This window comes from Sinohyriopsis cumingii, chromosome 13 (genome assembly GCF_028554795.1).
Source record: "Sinohyriopsis cumingii isolate HCF-2022 chromosome 13, ASM2855479v2, whole genome shotgun sequence".
Lineage (NCBI taxonomy): Eukaryota > Metazoa > Mollusca > Bivalvia > Unionida > Unionidae > Sinohyriopsis > Sinohyriopsis cumingii.
The window spans coordinates 71,505,564-71,531,897 of record NC_142973.1 but is presented as its reverse complement, the minus strand read 5'-3'; the positions used below and the strand labels follow the sequence as shown (position 1 = coordinate 71,531,897).

At 35.6% G+C, this 26,334-nt stretch overlaps 1 protein-coding gene across 1 annotated transcript in view; it reads left to right on the top strand.

Moving 5' to 3' along the window:
* LOC149785820 (H(+)/Cl(-) exchange transporter 7-like) overlaps window positions 1-26,334 on the top strand; it is a 155,984-nt gene that overhangs the window by 63,320 nt on the left and 66,330 nt on the right. Inside the window, exons 6-11 of the mRNA XM_089931242.1 lie at window positions 4,033-4,176; window positions 6,285-6,371; window positions 9,077-9,235; window positions 15,721-15,831; window positions 16,248-16,302; window positions 24,699-24,759. Of these exons, the coding sequence (XP_089787368.1) occupies window positions 4,033-4,176; window positions 6,285-6,371; window positions 9,077-9,235; window positions 15,721-15,831; window positions 16,248-16,302; window positions 24,699-24,759 (617 nt within the window). The remainder of the gene's footprint in view (window positions 1-4,032; window positions 4,177-6,284; window positions 6,372-9,076; window positions 9,236-15,720; window positions 15,832-16,247; window positions 16,303-24,698; window positions 24,760-26,334) is intronic.

Below are 26,334 nucleotides of genomic sequence, written 5' to 3'. Positions count from 1 at the left end.
AGAATGTGTCCTATTGTGAATGACATATAGCATGTGTCCAACTGTGAATGGCATATATAGCATGTGTCCTACTGTGGATGACATATAAATGTATTATACTGTGAATTACATATATAGCATGAGTCCTACTGTAAATGACATATATAGCATCTATCCTGCTGTGAATGACATATAGCATGTGTCCAACTGTGAATGGCATATATAGCAGGTGTCATACTGTGAATGACATATATAGCATTTATCCTACTGTCAATTGGATGTATACCATGTGTCCTAGTGTGAATGGCATATCTTGCATGTGTCTTACTCTGAATGGTATATATAGCCTATGTCCTATTACAAATGGCATATATAGCATGTGTCCTACTGTGTATTACATATATAGCATGTATCCTACTGTGAATGGCATATAAAACATGTGTCCTACTGTGAATGACATATATAGTATGTATCCTACTGTGAATGGCATATATCCTACTGTGAAAGGCATATCTAGCATGTGTCCTGCTGTGAATGACATATATAGAATGTGTCCTACTGTGAATGACATATATAGCCTATGTCCTACTGTGAATGATATATATGGCATGTTTCCTACTGTGAATGGCATAAATAGTATGTATCATACATTGAATGGCATATATGGAATGTGTCCTACTGTGAACAGCATATATATTATGTATGAATGGCACATATAGCTTATGTCCTATTGTGAATGGCATATTTAGCATGTGTCATACTGTGAATGGCTTATACAGCTTTTGTCCTACTGTGAATTGAATATATGTGAATAGCATGTATAGCATGTGTATTACTGTGAATGGCATAAACAGCATATATAGCTTGTGTCTACTGTGAATGGCATATGTAACATGTATCCTACTGTGAATGGTGTATATAGCATGTGTCCTACTATGAATGGAATATTTAACATATATAGCATGTATACTACTTTTAATGGCATATATCGTACTGTAGATGGCATATGTGGCATGTGTCCTACTGTGAAGTGCATATATAGTATGTGTCCTACTGTCCTACTGTGAATGGCATATATGGCATGTGTACTACTTTGAATGAATTTTATAACACATATAGCATGTGTCCTACTACAAATGGCATATATAGCATATATCACATGTGTCATGTTGTGAATGGCATATGCTGTGTCATACTGTGAATGGCACATATAACATATGTCCTCCTGTGAATGGCATATATAGCATGTGTCCTATTGTGAATGGCATATGATAAAATCTGCTGGACCACAATGTACTAATATATCATATTGCTTCTTATATCCATGCATTTAAAAAAAACAATCTGCACCATTGTATTGGAAGCTTCTCTTAAAGTTTTGTTTTGGGCTTTGGTGGATGAATGCTTCCATGTAATGTTAATCTCACCTGGTAATGTGTTGAATGAGGCCAAATAAATCCTGAAGATAATCTGGTGCATATAGATAATGGAAGACAGTTGGTTGTTGAAAGATATTTAAAAAATCTTAAAGCAAAAGAGCAAAACGAAATATGAGGTTTAGAAAAAGAAAGACTTTTTCTTTGTTCTTTATAAATATTTTTCTGAGAAGGAAAGAACTATTTGTGTTTGGAAGGAAGAAAAATAAATTATGATATTGTGTGCTGTAACAGATAGAAAATAAGCAAGAACTTTATAATACCATTCATGGAAAATACTACTTATGTTTTCATATAAATCTAATTAAATAATGACAGAAAAAAGAAAGAAAAAGGAAAGAAATATGTTGAATATATTTCAAAAACTAAAGTCATCATCAATTATATTTAGTCAAATTTATAATTATTTCTTTTTTGCCATGAAACAAAATTCCACAATACTGTTGTCTGAAACCTTGTCATACTGCTTCCTCAGTGATACAAGATTAGAGCTTGAATAGTCCTTAAGAAAATGAAGCTTGAGTTGGGTTGATGTTATTAATGCATGAATAGACAAGAGAAACTTACTACCAAACTGAGTACATATGTGAAAATAAGTCTGTGTAGAAAGCCAATTTGCACACGAGCCTTTTAGTATTTTGGTGGCAGAAATATGCACAAGTACATACTATGTGCAATATCTGAACATTAACTTCACACACCTTGCTTTGGTGAAAACTCACACAGAAAATCTCCTTGTGAGCACAAATATAGACATGTTTATTATCTAGACTTAACACATTAACCCCTGGAGGTTTTTGTCATTTGCGTCTGAAATTCAAGTAGGAAACACATTTTGAAAACAATTTCTGAATACATCCTAATGCATCAACTTCCAGGTGATCTTCCAATAACATAATGCCTAGTTGTGTTAGAAACATCATTTTTCATTGGCTATTTGGCTTGCTTATGAGCAGAAGGGTAAAAGTTGAAGTTCTTTTTTTTTTTGCTTTTGCTTAACACTGTCCCATTATTTTCATATCGAGACCACTCTTTATTCCAAATGCCCATCTTGTCCTACTTTTTGCAAAGGTTCATCTGTCTGTTTGCAGTTCATACCAGTCTGCCTTAGATCTGAGACCAAAAAGTCTAAAATCCTAACACAAAATCGGATTCCAACCAGGGGCAAATTTTGGGTGGAAAAAAAATTGGGTCCTCAAAATGAGGTTTTTTCCTCTGTATTTTGTAGTGCAACTAGAAATTCCAGATTATTTGGTATCATTGTAGAGCTACATCTGTCTACCTTTCTATAATGCCACCCACTGTAGTGTATCTTACATGACCTTGATGCTACAGAGCTCGGCGGTGTGCTACTAACTCCTGCCATGTAAACTTGTCACCAAGGGTTAATATGTTAACAGTAAATGGCCTTACTCAATGGACTTGTAGAAACAAAATGCATACATGCTGCTAACATGTGCAAGGGATTGAGCCAAGAGGTATTCAAAACATGGAGATATGTGTTCTACAAGCACAAGCTTATAGTTCTGCAAGATGATAGTATAGTGTTACAATTCTTTGTGAACAGTGTGGAACCAGATCTATCACTGCTTATTGTGATGGTTGATCTGGTTGTAATTTGTTGGATGCATGCTGTTCATTGGTAAATTGGCAAATACATTAATAAAATCATAGTCAAATTCTAATTTTTCAGAACCTTTGAGAGAAGAAACCTGTTTGCAATAGACTTTGAACCTGTGTGGTAATTAAATCCCAAATTAATTTATCACTGCATGTTAGTCAAACCGTAACACCCGCTGATGCCTATGGACCACCATTGCTATTGCTGGAAAATGTGCAAAGCAGCATGCAATTTACTGTTTTGCTGGAAGCTTGTCAGACATAATAATAATAAAATAATAATAATAATAATAATAATAATAATAATAATAATAATAATAATAATAATCATATTTAAAGATGGTAACTTAGTTACAGAAAATTAAATTCCCTTGAGGCCCTCTACAAAAAAAAACATTAAGAGTCTAATGTTTAAGCAGGTAGTTGCACTATATCATGTACAAATTCAAATTATCATAACTTCAACCATTTGTCATGAAATTTGCACAATTCAAAGCAAAATCGACACCCAGTCACATGGAATAAGTGTCAGCATAAAATATTCGGATTTTATAAGATATGCTATTCTGATGAAAATGTATGGTTATAATCACTGCTCTGACAAAATGTCAATTGTACAGAGTGAATTTTCTCTTCAGAATTGATGAGAATTTGTGGTAGCCAGGTTTTAGATTTGATTGGTGTCTGAGTTCAATTAGCCATGTAAAAGTAAAATGCCCACCAAACTTCAAACCATGAACAGGCCTATATATCTGTCATTGCATGTTGCACAGGTATTGTATTGCTCATGTGAGTTTATACATAGAAAGGACATCATAGATCCTGATCTGCCATTTCAGTATAAAACAGCACTCTAGTTCCATGCTTTTCAAAGTGAGGACACATTGTTCATGAGTAAATATGGTTATGATAATAACAGCCTTGTCGCATTGAACATCAATTGTGAATTACACATTTTGCAGTTTCCACAAACTGTTCAATTTTATTCTTTTTTCAGCCAATGGCAGCTGGCAGTGGGATACCAATGGTCAAGTGCTACTTAAATGGGGTCAAGATTCCTGGCCTTCTTTCCCTAGAGGCCTTTTTATGCAAAGTGGGAGGTGTTGTTATGGCCATTCTTGGAGGTCTTGCCTGTGGAAAGGTTAGGACAAGCAGTCAAACCTGTATATTAAGAACAGTAGAATAGTTTATAAATTATTTTTTCCATTTGTTGAACAAACCAATGCAAAGTCAGATGACTGTCAAATATAAGAGACTTAATTGTGTACATTTCTGTTTTTTTGTCAACTTGTTGTCCGCCCATAACATATTGGAGAGGATGCCAACTTTGCTTTCTTCACAGGCACCTGATGCAAACCTGATACTAAAATGATACACTTTCCTTTCCACTCAACACTTTTAGAGCTATTTGAGACAAAGGATGAAACTTGGTATAAAATGTGTATCATCACTAAATGTGTGTCGTGGTGGTCGTATCAAAGTCACGGGTCAATATATCATCACTAAATGTGTGTCATGGGGATTGTATCAAAGTCACAGGTCAATATATCATCACTAAATGTGTGTCATGGGGGTTGTATCAAAGTCACAGGTCAACATATCATCACTAAATGTGTGTCATGGGGGTTGTATCAAAGTCACAGGTCAATATATCATCGCTAAATGTGTGTCATGGGGATTGTATCAAAGTCACAGATCAATATATCATCACTAAATGTGTATCATGGGGGTTGTATCAAAGTCACAGGTCAATATATCATCACTAAATGTGTATCATGGGGATTGTATCAAAGTCACAGATCAATATATCATCACTAAATGTGTGTTAAGGGGTCATATCAAAGTCACAGGTCAATATATCATCACTAAATGTGTATCATGGGGGTTGTATCAAAGTCACAGGTCCATATATCATCACTAAATGTGTATCATGGGGGTTGTATCAAAGTCACAGGTCAATATATCATCACTAAATGCGTGTCATCAGGGTTGTATCAAAGTCACAGGTCAATATTTTAGATCTGAGTTACATTTACCCTTCTGCTTTCAAACTTTTGATTTGTTTAATGTAACTGGAAGATCTGTTTTGTTTTTGTTGGTTTTAACAGTACTTTAACATTTATTAGCTATATCATGCTAAGGAAATGGGAGCCAAGTGCCTTTCCCATGTAGGCAGCTGACCCAAGTTGGTTCAGGCTGGTATCAATTGTGAGTCTGTCACTTTACCACATCTCCCATAAATAAATGAAGCTTGATATACTTATATAATGTCAATAGAAGATGTGTTGCTTTGCATATTTGAAGTCATTCTTCAGGTCAAGGTCAAAGGTTAATAATATTTTTGGGTTTCTTCTGTTTCACCTTTATATCATAAAAGCTGTTTGAGTACATGGAAAAACTTTTATACACCAGATTCTCTGTTTGATGGCATCTAATGCATCACAGTCAACAGGATGTCTTCAGGGTTAAGATCATTGATTTTTTTTGTTTATCCTTTTTCATTTTTTGTACTCTTCCTCTAATGTCCTTTGAGATGGGGGAGTGAAACTCAGTTACTTTCCATGTTCTTTCTGTATATTTATAGTTCTGCCTTAAAGGTAATGGTCATATTTTATTATTGTGATCTCAACAAGGTAGGTGAAGTGAATTTGCTAAAGTATTTTAGATAGCAAAAACAAAAGTGAACAGAACTTATTAGATTCTTATATTTTTAAAACTTCATAAATAAATGTCCATTCTAATGCATGACCTGAAAAATACCTATCATGCTTGTATCAACATAGCCTCCCACAGTGCAATAGAGAGATTGGTGGCCATTTTGTCCCACTATGCATTAGAGATATTGGTGGCCATGTTGTCCCACTATGCATTAGACAGATTGGTGACCATGTTGTCCCACTATGTATTTGACAGATTGGTGACCATGTTTTCATCATGTTTTCCCACAATGCATTAGAGATATTCTTCCAATGTTGTTGCAAAGAAGGTAAAGAAATAATTTGAAGATTTAAGTACATAGTACTGAATATATTCACTAATAAGTCAACTCCAATGGCAACAGCCTAGATCCAAATCTGCCTTTGCATAAAATGATAGCAGATTAGGCTCTATGCTGTTTTGTTCAACTGATTACTCGTAACAAAATAGACCTAGATCTGCTGGTGCATTATGCATTGACAAATCTGAGCCTGTGCCGTTTTTAGTCAGACATAACTTATAAGCAAGTACATGTTATATTTCTACTTTCAGGAAGGACCTATGGCACACTCAGGGAGTATTATAGCAGCAGGGCTTGGCAAAGGAAGAATACGACTATGCAGGAAAAAACGAGTTTCAGTAAGATCATCATTTTCTATCTTAAGTCTACACATGCACTCATAGCATAGACCCAGATCTGTCACCAGATTATGTGCAAAATGGTTTGGGTTTATACTATTTGTGGTCAAGTGTGCATTTCAAAATTTCTAATGAGAAGGCCAACATCTGTCCCAATATAGTGATGAGTGTTTATTGGATATTTTGTATTAGTCTGTACTGGTTCATTGGTATTCTATTTTGTATTAGTCTATACTGGTTCATTGGAATACTGTTTTGTATTAGTCCATTCTGGTTCGCTGGTATTCTATTTGTGGACGTTGGGTGTAATTAAGTCTTCAAAGAGAAAAAAGTAGTTTTTAAATGAGTTAATCAGGATAGTACTGATCACAGTATTTTTTCTTCCATAATTCTATGGCACAAACATGTCTAATTAAAAGATGGAGAACATATGAGGAGTATTTAAAAGTTCTAAATATTTTGTTATAACTTGTTTTTTCCTTTTAACCTCTTTCTGAATTTTATTGCTGATTGATAGATAAAATAATGTTTCATAAAATCATCCAAAGCTGCACATGTGCCATGTTGGAGATTTGCAGATATATGCATGTGATATAGGTAACACAGGCAATTGGAGACTTGCAGATAAACGCATGTGATATAGGTAACACAGGCAATTGACAGTGACCTAAAACCAATTAGATGGCAAACAATTCTGCTACTGTGCAAAGAGCATACTGGAATCTGGGTGCTCTTGGTCTACATTTTGATTTATATCAAGGCCAGCTTGGATTCAGTGTGCAGATACAATTCTCTTAAGGCAGTTTCATTGTTTTAAAGGTGGTTGCAAATCCATGGAAGATTACCCATATCTTTGAAGACCATTGTCTGTGATGGTGAGCAGGAAGTGGCTGCTGTGAAGGGGGCAATTGATGAAGATAATTTTTACACTCTTTTATCAGAGGCAATAAATCATCATGGTTTTAAAGCAATGAAGAATCATTTGAAGCTCTAACCAATTTTTGGGGCAAGATGGGTCGGTGACATTGTAATGATAGCTGATTAAAAACAGATTTGGGTTGAAATCACCAAGATGCCAAATATGTAAAAAGTGACTGGAGACATGTAAATGAGATTGTCACATGTGATCAAATATGGGTTTACTTTCTGGAACCCAACTCAAGATAAATAATGAAGTTTGGATTGGAAAATATAAGCAGAGACTACAAATGGCTCCACATAATCAGACTCTCTGGAGAGTTTTGTATGCATTTTTTTTAAAAAGCAAATGGCTTGGTCATCTTAGGTAAATGGGCCTAATGTTGCTAGTGTCACCAGACATTTTTTTTGTCTCCAGTGTGTGGCCAAAATGTTATGGAATGGTACCAAATGCCTGTACGTGGACTTGTACCTGACATATCCATCAACTCCATTGATTAGCAAAGCAATATGCACTGGCACATAAATTTGCCATAATGACACTATTAGACTTCCCAAAGAGCACAGCATTCAAATTTTGCCACATCCTCCATGCAGCCCTGATATACCTCCAAGTATATTTTGGCTGAATGCCATTGTCAAAGATTTGCCAAGGATTATATGATTTGAAGACTGCCATGCAGTTGGAAGTGCAGTTTTCTAGTGTATGAACAACGTGCCAAAAGGTGAATATAAAATGTCATTTTAATAACTGGATAATCAGACTGAGAAAGTTGTGTAGGATGTCTGGGGAGTATTGTGAGAGGATGCATTGATCTTCTTTTCACTAATAAAGAAATTTGTTGTGTCATGCACAAATATTCTGAACTTTTTCAATATCCCTCATATGGTTATTTTTCACAAGCACATTGCATACATTTTTACACAAGTTATTGTGAAAAGATGGCAAAAGTTGGTTAGTAACTTTTAAGTGTTCATCATGTCATATCTGTAATGAATTTCATCTTCCTCAGTACCAGATGAAGGTCTTCATGAATCCAAATTTAATTTTGCATGAGAATTTACACTTAAAGACCAAAGTTATATTAAATTTTAATCTTTTTCCAGCAAAATTTAATGACATTATTGTCATTGTTTGACTTGGGGCTTTAGTTGCATCAAAATTTGATTTCTTCTCCTTTGAAGTTCAACAGTTAAGTTTGCCTTGAGTCTTTGCATTAAGAAAACCTAGGTCATATCCAGTTTCCACTATTTTTCAAACACAGTATGATACAGTTATGCCCCCTGCTTGACTTTAAAATTTTGCCCTTAGTTGCATCAGAATTTAATTTCTTTTCTTTAATGTTTGAATGATTTAACTCACTGACTTTAGAAGGACTTAATGGATGGAACTAAAACTGAAGGAATTAATGGACTGTAACTAAAATTTGTATAAAGCTCAGTATTATGAAGACCTAGGTCAAGGTCAGTTTTCACTCATTTCTGATATTTACAGAGTTATGGTTCTTGTTTTAGACTTAAATCTTTACCAATTGAATAATATTATTGCAGACATGTGTTTCATATATTCACTTTTTCTAAAAAGATATAAAGCAGCTTTTTTTTACGTAACATTGTTCCCCACAATTTTGATGTGAAAGGGTATGTGCTTCTTTACTAATGTGTAGATGGGAACTAATAATTTACCATTATCCAAATGAAAAGTTGTGCCAGCACACAGGCATTTGAAAAATAGGAACATTGGAACATGCAAAATGGTATGTGATGATATCATTTCTCTTCTGTAGCTATATGAGGGCTTCCGTAGTGACCACGATATTCGAGACTTTGTCGCAGCTGGTGCTGCATCAGGAGTGTCGGCAGCTTTTGGGGCTCCAGTGGGGGGAACTCTGTTCAGTGTAGAGGAGGCAGCCAGTTTCTGGAATCAGGAATTGACTTGGAGAGTAGTAAGTTAAAGTTAAAATTGTCCATTTTATGAATATTTGTCCAGAGTTAGGAAGGTCCTGAGTTTAAGACTACTCTTAATCAGCCATCTTTTCTGCACTGGGAAGTGGCCTTCTAAAAGGGATGGCTTTTCCCGAGGTGGACTCTTTTTGTGAGAAGTATGTGTTTGAAGTCAGAAAGCTAGAAAGCTACATGTAACTTCAAAACATTTAATATCTTCATTAAAAATGAACATTAATTATCCAAAAGTCCAGTCAAACAGATGTTGAAGATATGATGAAATAATATGATGAAATAATATTACAGACTTTTGTGTAGTCAAGGTAGTATGCTACTACATACATTTATAAATTGATTTTCGAATATCAAAATTAGTTTATTTAAATCTTATTGATGCACACTCCACTGTGGACAAACTTAAGTGAATATTTGAAAAGAAAACTAGTTATTGGTTATAATAATAGTCTTTGTTTTCTAATAGGCCTTTCAAGATGGAACAGTGCTTCTAATCTGTTTGTAAACTATAATGTGTTTAGTTTAAAAGAAGTAATTAAAAAGTATGTGTTATCAATGATGACATGAATATCTAATAGTAAAAATTGTATCTTGAAATCTCTTTGTAACTATGACATTTGTTGAAATTCTGATGTTATAGATAAGTGGTACAAATTATTTTCAAATGTCTTACATAATTTCATTCTTAACAATGCTGGACACAGTCCATTGTTGTAGATATGTCTGTATACTTGTACATAAGATATATATGATCTTTACTGTTTAAAATACTTTTTATATTTATATTTTAAGTTCAATTTATGTTCTATACAGTCTGAAATAAAGAATTCTTTTCTTATCTTAATATATGCTGATAACTTTGGCTTTGTACAAATTCAGATCACATCTGCATATTGTAACAACAAATTCCTCAACCCATAAAACTTTCATTGTCCTATTCCAATGTATTGTCAGTTGGCCCATGTACATCATAGAGATACAGGCTGTCAACTGGTGCATGTAGATCTTAGTGATACAAGCTGTCAACTGGCCCATATGAATCTTAGCGATACAACCTGTCAGCTGGCCCATGTGCATTTTAGTCATACAAGCTGTCAACTGGCTCATACATTTTAGTGTTACAAGGTGTCAACTAGCCAATGTATCTTAGTGATACAAGCTGTCAGCTGGCTCATGTGCATTTTAGTGAATCAAGCTGTCAACTGGCCCATGTACATCTGAGTGAAACAAGTTGTCAACTAGCCCATGTACATATTAGTATTACAAGCTGTCAACTGGCCCATGTACATCTGAGTGAAACAAGTTGTCAACTAGCCCATGTACATATTAGTATTACAAGCTGTCAACTGGCCCATGTACATCTTAGTGATTCAAACTGACATCTCAAGAAAGAAAGAAAAAAGGATAGCATCAGATTTTAAGCAATTTGGTAGCAGCTGTGTTTAGATCTCAAAGCTTGAATTAAAGACCAAAACTGAGCATAATGGCATTGACTTTCCAAGATAAGATGATTAGGGAAAGAGGGTTGATGGTATGTGGGAATTACTAAAACTGCTCCTGACATTTGCAAAACAGATTAAGAAATTGCAGAGGCTGGTTGATTAATATGCAAGGATTTCTTGACTTTAATTTATTCTAGATACCTGTTCTTTACCAACATGCTATTTTAGAATGGAATAGAAATAGAAGTTATCCCTTGTAAACTAATTCAACTATGCATAATTTACATTTTGTCTGCCAAAATGCTGCCAGACTTACTAGGTATACAATCAAACATTTTTATGCCCCCAAATTTTTTTTTATTTAAATGTATGCAAGGAACTATTCTTATCTGAATGTTCAGTTGTTCAATTCTGCTTAAACAGCCACTGTGTGACAATAAACATCAGTCTTACTGTAAAGTAGAAAATGAAAACTTCCTTCATTCCTATTACTACAAGATTGCATTGTATGTTTTACTGTAATTGCCTATATTTACCAGGATCAAGTAATGATTGCAGTGCAACATTAGGGGATATTAAATTATAACTTGAACTTGCAAGGACAAAATTTGCTCTGCTAATAATGTAATCTGCATGTTTATTTTATGAAGACTTATACTTGGCTATGATCAAGAGTTTTACACATGCAACATTTTACTTCATGATTGAAAGCTAGTCTCTTGGCTTTTATCAATCTGTCTGACCCAGAAGAATAGGTCTTTTGGAAGGCAGAGAAAAAAATCAATTTAGCTACTTCTGTTTCTAGACTTTTGATGCAGCATGGTGTCTGGTAAATGGTTATAAATAAGTTCACACCATGAAAATCTCACAGAATTCTGTGTTATTCACTTGTCACATACAACTGACATTTATCAATACATTTATTCTTATTTTGTAGGGAAATGAAACTATTATCATTATTATTTTTATTATTATTATTATTATTACTAATCTTTCATAATATTAAGAGATATTGAATTATAATGACCATAGAATTTTTAATGTTTAAATTTTCATTTACCTCTATTATGAGAAGTTATATTAAACTTAACAGTATCGTCCGAGGATCCAGTTTTCATAATATTTTATGTCAGAGGTTAACAACAAATAAACTGCTGGAAATGCTGAAATATTTGGCTTAGGATTTGGTCATATCTAATCAATTTTCTAATTTTTGCAGTGTTCTAAATAATATCAGCTGATACAGAGGTACATGTATGTTGGAGATTTGGAGGTGGGAACATACTTTAGGCCACTTATTGTATATACTGTGCAGCATCATTTCATTGATGATCTGACACCTAGATAGTTTTCACTGTATACAATGGGTAAATTTTACTAAGTTGTTCACTTCACTAATTTTCATAAGATCTGGGTGAAAATCTTATCAAAACTATTTTCTTATAAAGTTTTAAAATTTTCAAGAGATAAATATAGATTGTTTTGTGCCTGCAACAGCATGTAATTATATATAATTTTTGGGAGTGCGGGTTCTATATGTTATGTGTAAATGTTTGTGCAAGTCAGATATAGGGATGATATGTTATTGTACATGGAGCAGACAAGACACTTGTACAGAAAATACAATACAGGAGTGATGTACATCATTATACAGGGGTGGGAGACAAGACACTTGTACAGAAAATACATTACAGGGGTGATGTACATCATTATACAGGGGTGGGAGACAAGACACTTGTACAGAAAATACATTACAGGGGTGATGTACATCATTATAAGGGGGGAGGGGAGACAAGACACTTGTACAGAAAATACATTACAGGGGTGATGTACATCATTATAAGGGGGGAGTTCAGACAATACACTTGTACAGAAAATACATAACAGAAATGATACTGACACTTGTATAGAAATTAAAGACATCACAGAAATGATACATCTTTGTACAGGGGTAGACAAAAAACACTTGTACAGAAAATACATAACAGGGGTGATACATCTTTGTACAGTGGACAGACAAGACAATTGTACAGAAAATACATTACAGGGGTAATGTACATCATTATACAAGGGTGGGAGACAAGACACTTGTACAGAAAATACATCACAGAAATGATACATCTTTCTGCAATGGGCAGACAAGGCACTTGTATAAAAAAATACATCACAGAAATGATACATCTTTGTAAAGGAATAGAAAAAACACTTGTACAGAAAATACATCACAGGGGTGATACATTTTTGTACAGGGGACAGACAAGACACTTGTGCAGAAAATGCATCACAAAAATGATACATCACTGTATGTGGGAGGATGCAGACAAGACACTTGAACAGAAAATTCATCACAGCATTTCTACTTCATTGTCCAGGAGTGCTGGCAAGACACTTGTACAGAAATTATATCACAGAAATGATACATCATTGTCCAGTGGTGCTGGCAAGACACTTGTACAGAAAATACATCATAGGGGTGATACGTCATTGTACAGGGGGCAAGCAAGACATTTGTACAGAAAATACACCCCAAGAGTGATATACCATTGTCTAGAGGGGAGGCAAGACACTTGAACAAAAAATACATCACTGGAGTGATACATCATTGAAATGTTCAAACAAGTTGGCCTTAAAGTCAGCTACAAGACATAAGCCATGCCCCTCAGCACATCTCAAGTCATCAACAACCTGGTAGTAGGGGATGCCAAGAATTTTACATACCTGGGTAGCATAGTCAGCAAGCAAAGTGTCATAAACAAGGACATCATTCAAATATTGACAAGGTCCAAAGTGCCAGCTGCAGACTCTGAACCATCTGGAAACCTCAGTGGAATGACCTCAGAACTGAAGTAAAACTCTTCTATATCTGTGTCAGATTTATACTTCTCTGTGGATCACAACGGTCAACATCACAAAAGATGACATGAACAAGCTCTCTGCTTTCCACAACAGATGTCTTCAAGGATTATGCCAGATCTTCTGGCCAAACAATATCACAAATGAAGATCTTCACAAGAAAACCAACTCACTGATCATCAGAATAAAAACACAAAAGTGACATTTAAGATGGCTGGGACATGTCCTATGGATGCCTCCAAACAGCATTCTCAGAACAGCAGTGAGATAGACAATACAAAGCCGAGGATGATTGGTGGTTCACTGTGATGACTAATCCACATGATGACTGTTGGTGCACCGTGATGACTGATCCACAGGACGACTGTTGGTGCACTGTGATGACTGATCCACAGGATGACTGTTGGTGCACTGTGATGAATGATCCACAGGATGATTGGTGGTGCACTGTGATGACTAATCCACAGGATGATTGGTGGTGCACTGTGATGACTGATCCACAGGATGACTGTTGCTGTACTGTGATGACTGATCCACAGGTGATAATGTCCTGTTGGTCCTAAATGAATGAAATGAAAATCATTTTGACATTGTTTTTTTTTACCAGTAGCCTTACCTGATTCTGAATAAAAATGTTACATTTTAGATATTCAAGATGACCACCACAGTGGTCATCTTGAAAATCTTGTTACTACTACTCCTTCTGAATGGATGGTTATAGCAAAATAGGACTATCACCAAAAGGCTTCTTGTGATATTTAGTTGGTCTTAAATGAAAATAGTTCTGCTCTGGCATCCAATATTGCCACCATCTTTAAATAATTTTATTGCTACTCCTCTTGAATGGAAAGACATATCAAAATGGGATTTTCACCAGAGGACTTCTTATAATATTGTTATGACCAAGGGGCTTAAACTATGTAACAAGAAAGAACAACAACCAAGAAGTTTTGTAAAATTTATAACATAAATTAAATTCCCAAATACACAAAGTTGTCATACTGACATAGTGCTTTCACCAGAAGACTTCTTATATTTAGTAGGTTCTAAACTAAAATGGTTCTATGACCACGAAAATGTACAGCTTAAAAATCTAGTCATTGCTACTTCTCAAGGATGGCTGCATAATTATACTGACATTGGGTTTTCACCAATACATTTCTTTCAATGTCTTGTTGGTTCCAAATAAAAATGGTGCCATTCCAGTAAGGGTCCCAGATGGTCGAGTGGTCTAAGGTGCCCACATTTACATATCATAAAAATCACCTCTGTCTGTGTGGGTGTGAGTCTCAGCTCAGTCAATGTGGATATGTGAGAAAGTTTGCCAATAGCTTCCTTTGGATTGATAGTTCTTCCCCATTTTCCTTGTTCTTCTTCCACCAAAATATACTGACAGCCACGTATAGCCTATCCTGTGCTGGAAATTGTATTAAACCCACAAAATCAAAACCAATTCTGACATCAAGCATGGCCAGCACAATAGCTGGCTTGAAAATTTACTTATAGCTACTCCTGGATGGACAGTTATATCAACATGGTCTGTTTACTAAAAGACTTCTTATGATGTCTTGCTGGTCCTAATTTAAAATGGGGTAGCCATCTCAAAGATCTTGTTTAGGCTATTTCTTCTAGAGGCACATTTATATCAGCATGGAATTTTCACCAGAAGAATTCTAATGGTGGTGTCTGAATTAAAATGGTGCTGAGACATCCATTAATAAAAAAACTACCACATGTACCATATTTGGTGGAAATTTCATATGGTCATATTTTTGCCGCTTTAATAAAATGTTACATTATGGAAATTAAGCGATCAAGTCATCAAGTAGAAAAAATTGTGAAAATTAAATGGTGGATTTAAAAAAATATAAATTCTACAATTTTAAACTTGTTAATTTCAACATACACTGTAGATGGTAAACTGTTTTTAAAATGATATAATTTAATTCACTTCTAAATTCTTAAAATTAGAATTTAGACCATTGGATACTGTTACAAAGTCAACAGTGCTCAAGTTCTTTCCTTTATATTGTAATTTCTTTAATTTCTTTTCTTACGTTTTTTCTTTTTTATTTGTTCTGTGATTGTATGGAATTACTTGACAGTCTGGTTGTATTTGATTAAAAAGCTATTCAAAGATATTTTCATTTACATTTCAAGTAATGTTTTATGGGCAGTTTTTTGCAGCCATGGTTGCTTGTTTCTTCACCAACTTCCTGCTGAGTTCATTCAAAGGAAACCCTAATCATCTGTCAGCACCTGGTCTCGTCCGCTTCAGTGTCTTTAAAGTAAGTCTATTTAGTAATTTTATCTCATCTTTATTTTTTTTGGCATAGCTAATGAACTGCAAACCAATTTCCAGCTTCTGTTGTTTCAGCTTTTCTCTCACTTCTCATTGTCTTTCTTTTGCTTTATTTCTTTTTTCTTTCAATCTTTTTTTCCAATCATTTATCCGTTGCTTCCTTTATAAACATTCCTCTATGTATATTTTCACATGTAGTTAGGCTGGTAGGGGTTATGACGCATACTAAAGAAGTATCTGTCGTATTTAACCAACATTTACTTTTATTTGACAACTTGATGGTGAACCATTTGCACTGGATTAAAGACATTTGACTATATGTCTGTATATCTTTGGAAATATTCACATTTTGAGACAGTTTGAATGCAATACTATTCTAATTTGTTTTGCATTTTCTTTCAGGATCTCAGTTTTGATCTCATAGAGATCCCAGCTTTCCTTATAATGGCTGTGATAGGTTAGTAATTCTTATTTATGGGTCTCAGGGAGATATATTGGTTTTGTGTCACCCATTGTCCATCTGTCTGGCCATCCCACTCTCCTTTAAGTAAGATCGATCAATAACTGTTGAACTAAACATGACAAGATTTGATATTTAGATAAATTTGGTAGGTCCCAAGACCTGACTAGGATCTATTACCACATAATTTTTTTACAATTTTATATTCCTGCCACAAGGCAGTTAGCATATTCTGCTGTGATGTTGTGCATCCAACTGTTCCTTGTTTTGTTTCTGCACAACTTCAGTTCTCCATTACATACCTGACTTTGTAAGTAGTTTGCACTGGGGCAGGGAAGAAAGGTCAAATATCACGATCACACTTACTGAAAGAAAGAAATCTTTTTCCACACAATAACTTTAATAACTGTTACTTTGAGTAAACTCTGTAACTGGCTTGAATTTGAGATAACAAAGTCACTTATTGATTTTGCGGTCAAAAAATTCATGGTCACTGACTCCAGGAAGAAAAATGATTTCAGCATGGTATCTTGAGTTCATTTTTCACTAACTTTGATCCAAGTTTGTTGTATGGTTTGCACTGAGACAAGAAAAAAGCTATTCATTTTGGGGTCCAAAGGTCAATGTCACAGAGACTAAAAGGAGAGAAAACAGTTGGCACAAAAAATTACTCAAGTTCTATACCACTTGCCTTGACTAATTTGTATTGCCGGCTTGCATTTGAGACAAGGAAGACAACTTTGATTTGGAGGTTAAGAGGTCAAAGATCAAGGTCAGAGGGATTACAGGAAAAGAAAATTGTTTCAAGTCCTCAGGCACAAAACATTACTAAACTTTGTGAATGTCCAACACTTGAGACAAGAAAAAGACCTATCCATTTTTGGTTCAGAAATAGATCAGTGGTCAAGTTCACTGAGACTGAATAAAGAATAATGGTTTTCACAAAAATGCTTATTTACATGATGGGTTTGTGATATACCATTTACAGTAAGTTTTATCAACCTTTTTGACAAAACCTTGCATGACTTGTGGCATTAACTCTAGGTTTTCATTAAAACACTTCTTCCAATATTTAATTAGTTGTGAATTAAAATGGTGCAGGTCTGACAATCAACATATCCACACTTTTGTAGAGGAGTTCATATAGACCTAAGTGATCTTAGGGTCAACTCAAGGTCATTGCTTCCATTTTCGTTTATGAACATGGTGACTTGAACAAAAGTATACAAGTGAATTTTGACCAGATGTTGTATTTAGTTGCATTCCAGGGAACAAGTTGATGATTCACATTTGGACAATAATTTAAGGTCAAGGATATTGACTTTTAGTCGTACTGGGTTGGATGGAATTTTATCATTTAGCCCAGTCTGTGGATATTTATATATGATAAATGCCTTGAAGGATATTATAGCTTAGCATATAGTTGTGTCTTGACATTGTCTGAAACATGCTTATTAATTTTTGTTGCATACTTTCTGATTCAAGATCAATGGCCATGAATCTGATATCAGTAATATAAAACCTGTTGCTATTGCATAGCTGGTACTTTTCTGGAGGAAAACACCACATCTATATGATGAGACCATGTCCTTCATTTAGGGTGAACCAGAAGATTCTAGAACACTAGATTGCCTCTGAGACACCACATAGACACATTACCTGAATTTAGTCTATACTCTTGCATTGATTCTGTTTCTTGTTTTATTACAGTAATGAATCTTCTTCTATCACATTTTTTTATATGTGACTTATGCTATATATTATTCCAGTTCATTCTCATAATTAGTGTTAGATAGCACTCCTTTTTATTAGCCTTTTCAGTAGCAATCTTGTCTTCATTTCATGCCTATCTCTGGTTGGGTGAGGTCAGGGACCTTGCTGAACTTGATCATACCTAAGGAAAGAATCTCTAATCCTTCCTCATCTTCTGCAGAACCTAAATCAAAAATTTACTTCTCTGGGTCCCTCGGGTCTCTGTGAAGGAATATCATAATCTCTTTGGAGATATTTTTAGGGTTAGTGGGCTCCATTCCAAGGGAGGTGATAAGTGGATGGAGAATTAGCTGCACCCTTGCACCCTCACATTTTGATGGAGTAGCTGATTACCAGTTCCATGAGGGCAGACAGCAAGTTGCACCTTCCCATGAACAAGGACAGTTAGGACAAAGACCATGTCATGCCCGCCTCTAAGAGAGGAGAACACTCTCTTTTGTCCAGAAGAGCAGAGAGTGAGTCATGCCTCCAAACCCCATGAGGAGAAGCAGCACCCTCTACTACCCACAGCTTGGTACAGGTTGGAAGTCAGTCTCCTCCAAAAGGGGTTGAAGCATCTTTCTATCCCTAATGCCCATTGTTGGCAATGAGTTGCTACAGGATTGCAGCCTTCTACTGCAGGGAAATGATTAACCCTTTAACAGCATGCAGCCATGGCCAACAGTACCTTGACCATATGGTGGAGAGGTTGGTGCTGTGGGCCATGGACCTACATCTTTCTCTTACAACTTTGGATCAAAGAGAGGAAGGGGACAGGCTTTCTTCCACCAAACATTCCTAGAGGATGGAAGTTGTTCTACCCATCAAGCTGAGTCTGTTACTAGGAAGAGTCTGTTAGCTCCATGTCTGGAATTATGAATCTGAGTGTCTTTTATCCCCATATTTTCCCTTTGGTCTCTGCAAAAAGCTATATGGTTCATATCTGTTCCTGTTATCTCTTTTGGATGTTGAAGTGACTCAAGTGGATATTTCTGTGGGGACCTGGGTCTGCCTCCCAGTCTAAGCCCCCCTGAGGGCTGCTCCCCTGGAAGCAGAGACAATCATCAGGGGCTTATCCCCTCCTTGGCTGTACAGTATCTCAGAGACCATCAACACCAGTCTTTCCCATCTGCTCCTGGTACATCAAACTGGCCAAGAAGCAAAATCATCCTGACCAAACGGTCTGTCAGCAAAGTTCTTTAAAGCTATGCAGTCCCAACCAAACCAACAACCCCATTCTTTCCAGGCTAATAGTGATGCAGTAAATTAAGAAAGATTACTGAAATTTCAAAACAAGCAGCTAGGGTTATTCTTGATGTTGATCTAGATACACCATGAAGACATTTTTAAAAACCCTAAAGTGACTTCCATTTCAGCAGAGAACTCAGTTTCAAAGGGATTACTAGTCTATAAATCCTTCCATGGATTGTCTCCTGACTATCTTAAATGTGACTTTAAATGTATGGAAATGTACATGTACCTAGATCCATCTCAAGCAACAATTTATATTGACCTAAACCAAATTCAGTTTTAGAAGAGGAGTTTTGTTTTTTCTGGAGTCAAAACTATGGAATTCCATACCACCTTATAAAAGTCAGCTGACTCATGCCAAGCTTTTAGAAAGCTTCTTAGACAACATCTACAGGTACAATCATTTGTATAATTTTGTTTAATTGAGTATGACTACTCTTTAAAACAGTGTACTCACCCATAAATGTTATACACATGTTTACTACTATATATATATATATATATATATATATATATATATATATATATATATATATATATATATATATATATATATATATATATATATATATATATATATATATATATATATATATATATATATATATATATATATAGTTATAGTTATAGAAAGCCTTATAGAGGATTGGTCAGTTAACCAAATGGGTTTCTTATTTAAATAAAGTCATTATTATTATTATTATTATTATTATTATTATTTAAGAACTCCCTTTTGGCAGTCAGGCCCCAGAAGGATGCACCCAAAATGCCCAGGGAGGAACAACACAAAGGATTCACTCCCTCTCATGAAGATTGTTCCACTTCTGTTAGTTCCAGTAGATGAGTGCAGTATGGAGGCTGTTCTACCCAAAGATCAATGGGTATCCCAATCCTCCTTGTAAGTTGATTGGTTGATCCACCAGATCAACTTGTTGGTCCATAGTGACCAGGTTTGATCTTCTGCCTAACCTAGAGAAATCAGAACTTACTCCTCCTGAATATTTTGTCTCTGTGGGGATGAATTTCCTCAAAATCAGGATTTATCTGTGTCCCATTGGACACAGGAGTCAAAATTCTATCTTGCTGGAGGCACTGAGAACAATGACCATGTTGTCAGCTCCTCCTTTTCTCTCTCTGCTGGGGACCTTGTACTATGGAATGGTCATGATTCCCCCTGGCAGAGTGTACTTGCAACCTCTCCAGTTTCTCCATTTGGTAAACTGGAAACCTCACAGAGACCCCCGGAATGCTCAGATTATTCTATGTGTGGATTTCCACCATTATCTGATTTGGTGGACAAATCAAGTGGATTTCCACCATTATCTGATTTGGTGGACGAATCAAGTGGATTTCCACCATTATCTGATTTGGTGGACAAATCAAGTGTTGTTTTCTGACCAGTTTCCCCATGCATACTCTTGAATCCAACTCTTATTTGTTTATGGATGTGTCAGACTCGGGGTGAAGTACTCATCTTAAGCTGAAAGGACTGATTCATCAGGTTCATGTTCCAAGAAGATGCTATCTTACAGGTGAACAATTTGGAAATGAGGGCAATGTTCTTAGCCCTCTAGGGGAGCACCAATAAAATAAGAGTTCACTGCAAGATGGTCTCTTCTAATGGCACATCAGTGGTAATTTACCTCAGTAGACAGGAAGAAACACATGTCCCTTCTCTCTTCATGGAGGCTTGGAACCTCCTTTATTTGCTGCCTTGGAAGGGATTACCCTCTGAGCTAGCCACATTATTTGTGAAAATATCTTTTGGCAGACAGTCTGTCAAGGAAAGGGAAGATAGTCCTCATGGAATGATGTCTACACCAATCAATAGCAGATTCCCTGTTCCAAGCTTTGGGGGACACAATTGATGGATTTATTTAAAAGCTTAACAACAAGCTCCCCTTTTTAGTTTCCCCAGTCCCCATCCTGAGTACACTTTCAACTTAAAGTGGGTTTGTACTGTTCACCCACACCTTCCCATTCTCCATGGTCATCCATCTGGTATGTCACATGTAAGGAACTAAATTGCTCAGTTCATTTTGATTGCCCCCTGTGCACCAGTGATCATGGTTCAACAATCTTTTTATCCCGCTGGTGGACCATCCATGGACATTATCCCAGAGGAGGGATTTCCTGTTGCAGCACTTGGGGTCTCTCCCACCCAGAAGCCTACAAATTCTCCACCTTTTCACTTGGCTATCTCAAACAATTTCACCACCAGACCAGTTTTTGAACAAGTCACTAAGTTAAGTATTTAGTCCAGTAAACAATCTATGCCTTAGGTCTATGAAGCCAAGTGGTTGTGGTTTTGTGCTGTAGGTAATGTGTCAGTCATACCTTTCATTCTATGAGAGCAGTGGCTGATTTTCTTCTCTTCCCTTTTGGAGAAAAATGATGCTCAGTTTCTACTATCAAGGACTATAGAGCCACCCTATCCAATACATTTTTTGATATGCTAGGCTATTGGGACAGACTCTGATTTAGCAGACCTGTTGAGGTGTTTCAAGCTGATAAGACTAGTAACTCTTGCTTGTCCATGCCTAAATGGAATCTCTGTTGCATCTTGTGGTTTCCAACTAACACGCCCTATGAAACATTTGGTGAAGCTTCCTTCGAGAACCTTACACTGAAGCCTGTTTTCTTTAGTGTTTGCATGACAATGGACCAAGCTCCATTGCCAATCCATAGAGCCAGTATCTATAACGTTCTGTGGAATATTGAGTCAGCTTCTTTCCTTTTGCCAGCCAGGTTTTGAGCTAACACTTGCTTTCATCATTAGCTCCATTCCCCATTGATATCCTCAGTCTCAGTTGTATCTGTTCTGGGGATGATCAAGACTTTTATGCCAAGTTTGAGCTTTATGCTTTTATTTCTCAGCTTCCAGAGGGAGAAGAAAGGGTAGAAAACATCGTTTCCTCCCACTTAAGAGTTCTGCTGATCTTTGAGCTTCCAAATTGATCACTAGAGCTTGTCCATCCCATCCTTCATGAAATTAAATCATCAAGCCATTGCTGCCTCATGTAATTTATTAGTGGCTGGAGGATGTGATGAAAGCTGCTCTTTTGGTGATCTCACCCTACCTTTTACCTTCACTCATTGGCTTACCAAAGTGAAGGTATATTTATCTTGGGTCTGATTGTCATAGTTAAAATGTGACCCATGCAGATACCATCTGGCAGTAGTCTTCTATTCTGCAAGCCAGTTTTGGAATCATCAGCCTCCCACCAAGCTGACAAATTGAGTTATGCTGTAGGAACAGATGGAATACTGCTGATGCTGAAATATACTTATCTGTTGCTATTGAGTTCCTGATGTCCCTCTAAGTTAGGCTGATTCCTGAAAACAGGACAATATATCAAAGTGAGTGTCCCAGGGCTGATCTGGAGTTCTAGAATCCTTTTGTTCACCCTAATGGGAGGACAAATTTTTTTCATTTGGTTGTTTGTTTGTTTTTTCGACAGAGAAAAGTACCAGCTATGCAATGGCAATAGGTAAATATTACATCATTAAAATTAGATGTTACCATACAAGAAACTACATTTTGTGCACTTAGAGACATTTTGTGAACATGTTACCTCAAGCATAAAAAAATGGTTTTGTTACCAAATTTTTTACTTTGTAATTTATTAAGTAAAAGACATATTCAATACTTGCCACTAAAAAAGAAATGATCTATCTTGTATTCCTGGAAATTCTTTTCAGCCAAAGAATTTTATTTACAGAGAAGAGAATTAAGTTAAAGATGGTTTCAATACTCATCAGTTAAAAAGAAGAAACAATAATAATAATAATAATAATAATAATAATAATAATAAAAATGATAACAATAATAATAACTTTATTTAAAGAGGGCAACACAATTAGTTGCATGGAACTAATCCTCCTTGTGGCCCTTTAGTGAATGATGTATCTTGAATTCTTGGACATTCTATTCGGCCAGGGATTTTTGTTTACAACTGCTCTGGTGGCCTAGTGGTATAAGCGTCTGCCTCTGATGTGGGAGGTCACGGGTTCCGTCCCCAGACGAATCATACCAAAGACATAAAAATGGTACTAGCATGTGCCTCACTTGGTGCTCTGCATTAAGAGGTTAGTGTTAGGACTGGTTGCCCTGGTGTCAGGATAATGTGACTGGTAGGGACATCACGCTACATGTCTGCAGCATGATGCCCCAGTGCTAGACATCACTTTAAACTGCCACACTGCAGACATCATAGCAATATGACTGGAACAGTCTTAAAGCTACGTTAAAAATCTAAATCAGTCACACAAACACACACTTTTGTTTACAGTAGAGTTAGTATGCAAAGGTGAACCCTGTCTGTAAACTACCACATATCCAACTCTATTCACTATACATTGTTTTTTTTTCCAGTAGCACAGATCCTTTAAGAAACAGACAACTAGACATCTTGGGGAATTTTTGTTGTGAGATCTACTTGAAATAGGGAAAATGTTTGTTTTATCAATTTGAAATTGGTTTTTGGTGGAATAAGGCTTCAGAAATTTAAAGGAATGTAGGAATGGGGATACTTAATATTTATCAGGAACTATAGAATCTTTGAATCCTACTCCTCCAGGAATATATCCTACTCCTCCAGGAATATTTCCACCTTAACGCCTTCATAAGAGGACCTCAAGGAAGAATAGTCCTTGACTAATGAGTCATGCTCTATAAATAAAGCATTATTATTATATTATTATTATTATTATTATTATTATTATTATTATTATTAACCTTGCCCATCCATTTGTATAACTCTGTCTATCAGACCTTTATAAAGTTTTGCGATTAGGTTCTTTTAGGCACATTGGTAGAGTATCTATTTTCAAGCTTTTAAAATTCTTGCATTTGCTTTTATTTCTACCCTACAAACTTGGAACTAGAACATGGGGAATCTGAGAAGAAAATTTTAAATACTTGAATTTATCCTGCATTATGTTAGTTTTGTGGTAAACCATCCAAATGAACAATATAATTCAGACACCCAAGTTGTAAAATACTCACTGAAAAGCACAGACCTCCATGTGTGTCTCTGTGTGTGTGTGTGTGTGTATGTGTATTTGTGTGTGTGAGAGAGAGTTACATTTATATGGTTTTATGTATAGAAATTTGCCACATTCTTTTTAGAATCCAAACATATGCTGAGAATTTAGATTAGGGCTGGGTTATTTTTATAAACAGTTATTTTCCCAAAGATTCAAGAAAAGCATTGGAAAAATTGTCATACCCTGTTGTCTTCCTTTGATTGTAGTAATACTATTTTCTTTAAACATGCAGTCTTGGAGAGAGCATCACTGTTGAAAAACTAATGAAACAAAACTACAGTTATATGACTTATAATTGTGATTATGGTTTTAAATTTCAGTTCTTTTGCTTTGTTCTATAGGTGGTCTCATTGGTGCTGCTTTTGTTTTCCTAAACTACAAGCTGACTGTCTTCAGGAAAAAGTAAGCATGCCATTTTTGTCTTCTGATTTATGTCTAACTTTGTTTCTGTATTGTCAAAGTGATGAAACTAGTACTGTAACATCAGATTCATGCTTATTTACTTGTCTGTCTGTAATACAGCAGCAGCTGAGGCCTCATCACGGTAAAAAGTGAACGTATTTCAATGTTTTTGCTTTCCTCTTAAATATAGATGAAAGATAAGTATCACATTTCTGACGAGGTTGTCGTGATTGTAAGCATAAGTATAAATATTAAAGTTTTTGTATTTAACTGTTCTTCTGACTCTCCTGTTTCTTGTGCAGTCATGAAACTTGAATGCATTTATCATGGAAATGTTGTTCCTTTTTATGCATTGACTTTGCTGGGTCATATTGAAGCAGGTGAAACAGCATTTTGCAGAATTCTTTTTATGCTCCCAATGCAGCTGGGGCAGCTTGAATTGGTCCAGTCTGTCCCAGGAATCTTCTTGCTTGATTACAAAAAAATGACATAGACAAATCAAACTTTGTTGACATGTTTGTGTTAATATCTAAAAGAACTAAGTAGATTTTCATCCTATTTGAATGATTTTTTATTTTTTTTATCGTTTGTATATATAATTACTTTTTACAAAAGGTCATTGTCAAAACGTTTACAGCATGATTATGCCCAAAACCACTTGACCTTAGCAAATTTTTTTTTTTTTTGTACGATTATGTACATAACTAGATTTTTTGTCATGAAATTTTTGGGGATGGGGGTGCACTTAATAAAATTTTGGGCTTTTCTGGCAATATACTGTTTTTGTCACACCAGGGTCATCAATGTGTTACAGAGACTAGGATAGCTAGTGTGTTTCTTGAGAAGTTTTTGCTTAATCAGACCAGATCATGGGGGTGCATGCAACATAATTTTTATTCAGCTTGTGCATTTTTTCATAAACAATCTTTTCATCATTCTTAAAATATGTTTTGCACACTCACAATTCCACTAGTAGTTTATCTGCTACAAAGAAAGGAACAATGGAAATGAATGCTTCATCCTAAACTTGATCATCTTTTTGAACTAAAAGATGAAAATTTTACAGCTGACACAACAGTCATCAGTTTTATATTAGAGCCATCATTAGTCTAATTAGTCTGATACTTTCTACCACTACTTCTGGTATCATGTTGTCATTGACATGAACAATTCATTTAGATTTGTTGAAGTTTTTCATCTGCTTATATTTCCTAAACTCCTAGATGGATTCTTTAAAACCTCCATATGGATTCTTTTAAATTCCTATATAGATTCTTTTAAACCCCTGAGTTGGTTCATTTAAAACCCCATGTGGATTGTTTTTAAATCCCAAGAAGGGTTCTTTTAAAACCATAGATGGATTCTTTTTATACCCCTAGGTGGATTCCTTTAACCTCCTTGGTGCAGTTTTTAAAATCCATTGATTGATTATTTTAAACCCCTAGATGGATTCTTTTAAACTCTTGTGTTGATTCCATTAAACTCCCATGTGGATTCTTTAAACACCTAAGTTGATTCCTTCATACATTTCTTGAATCTGAGGATGCAGCAAAGACAATCATAACACACTTAGCC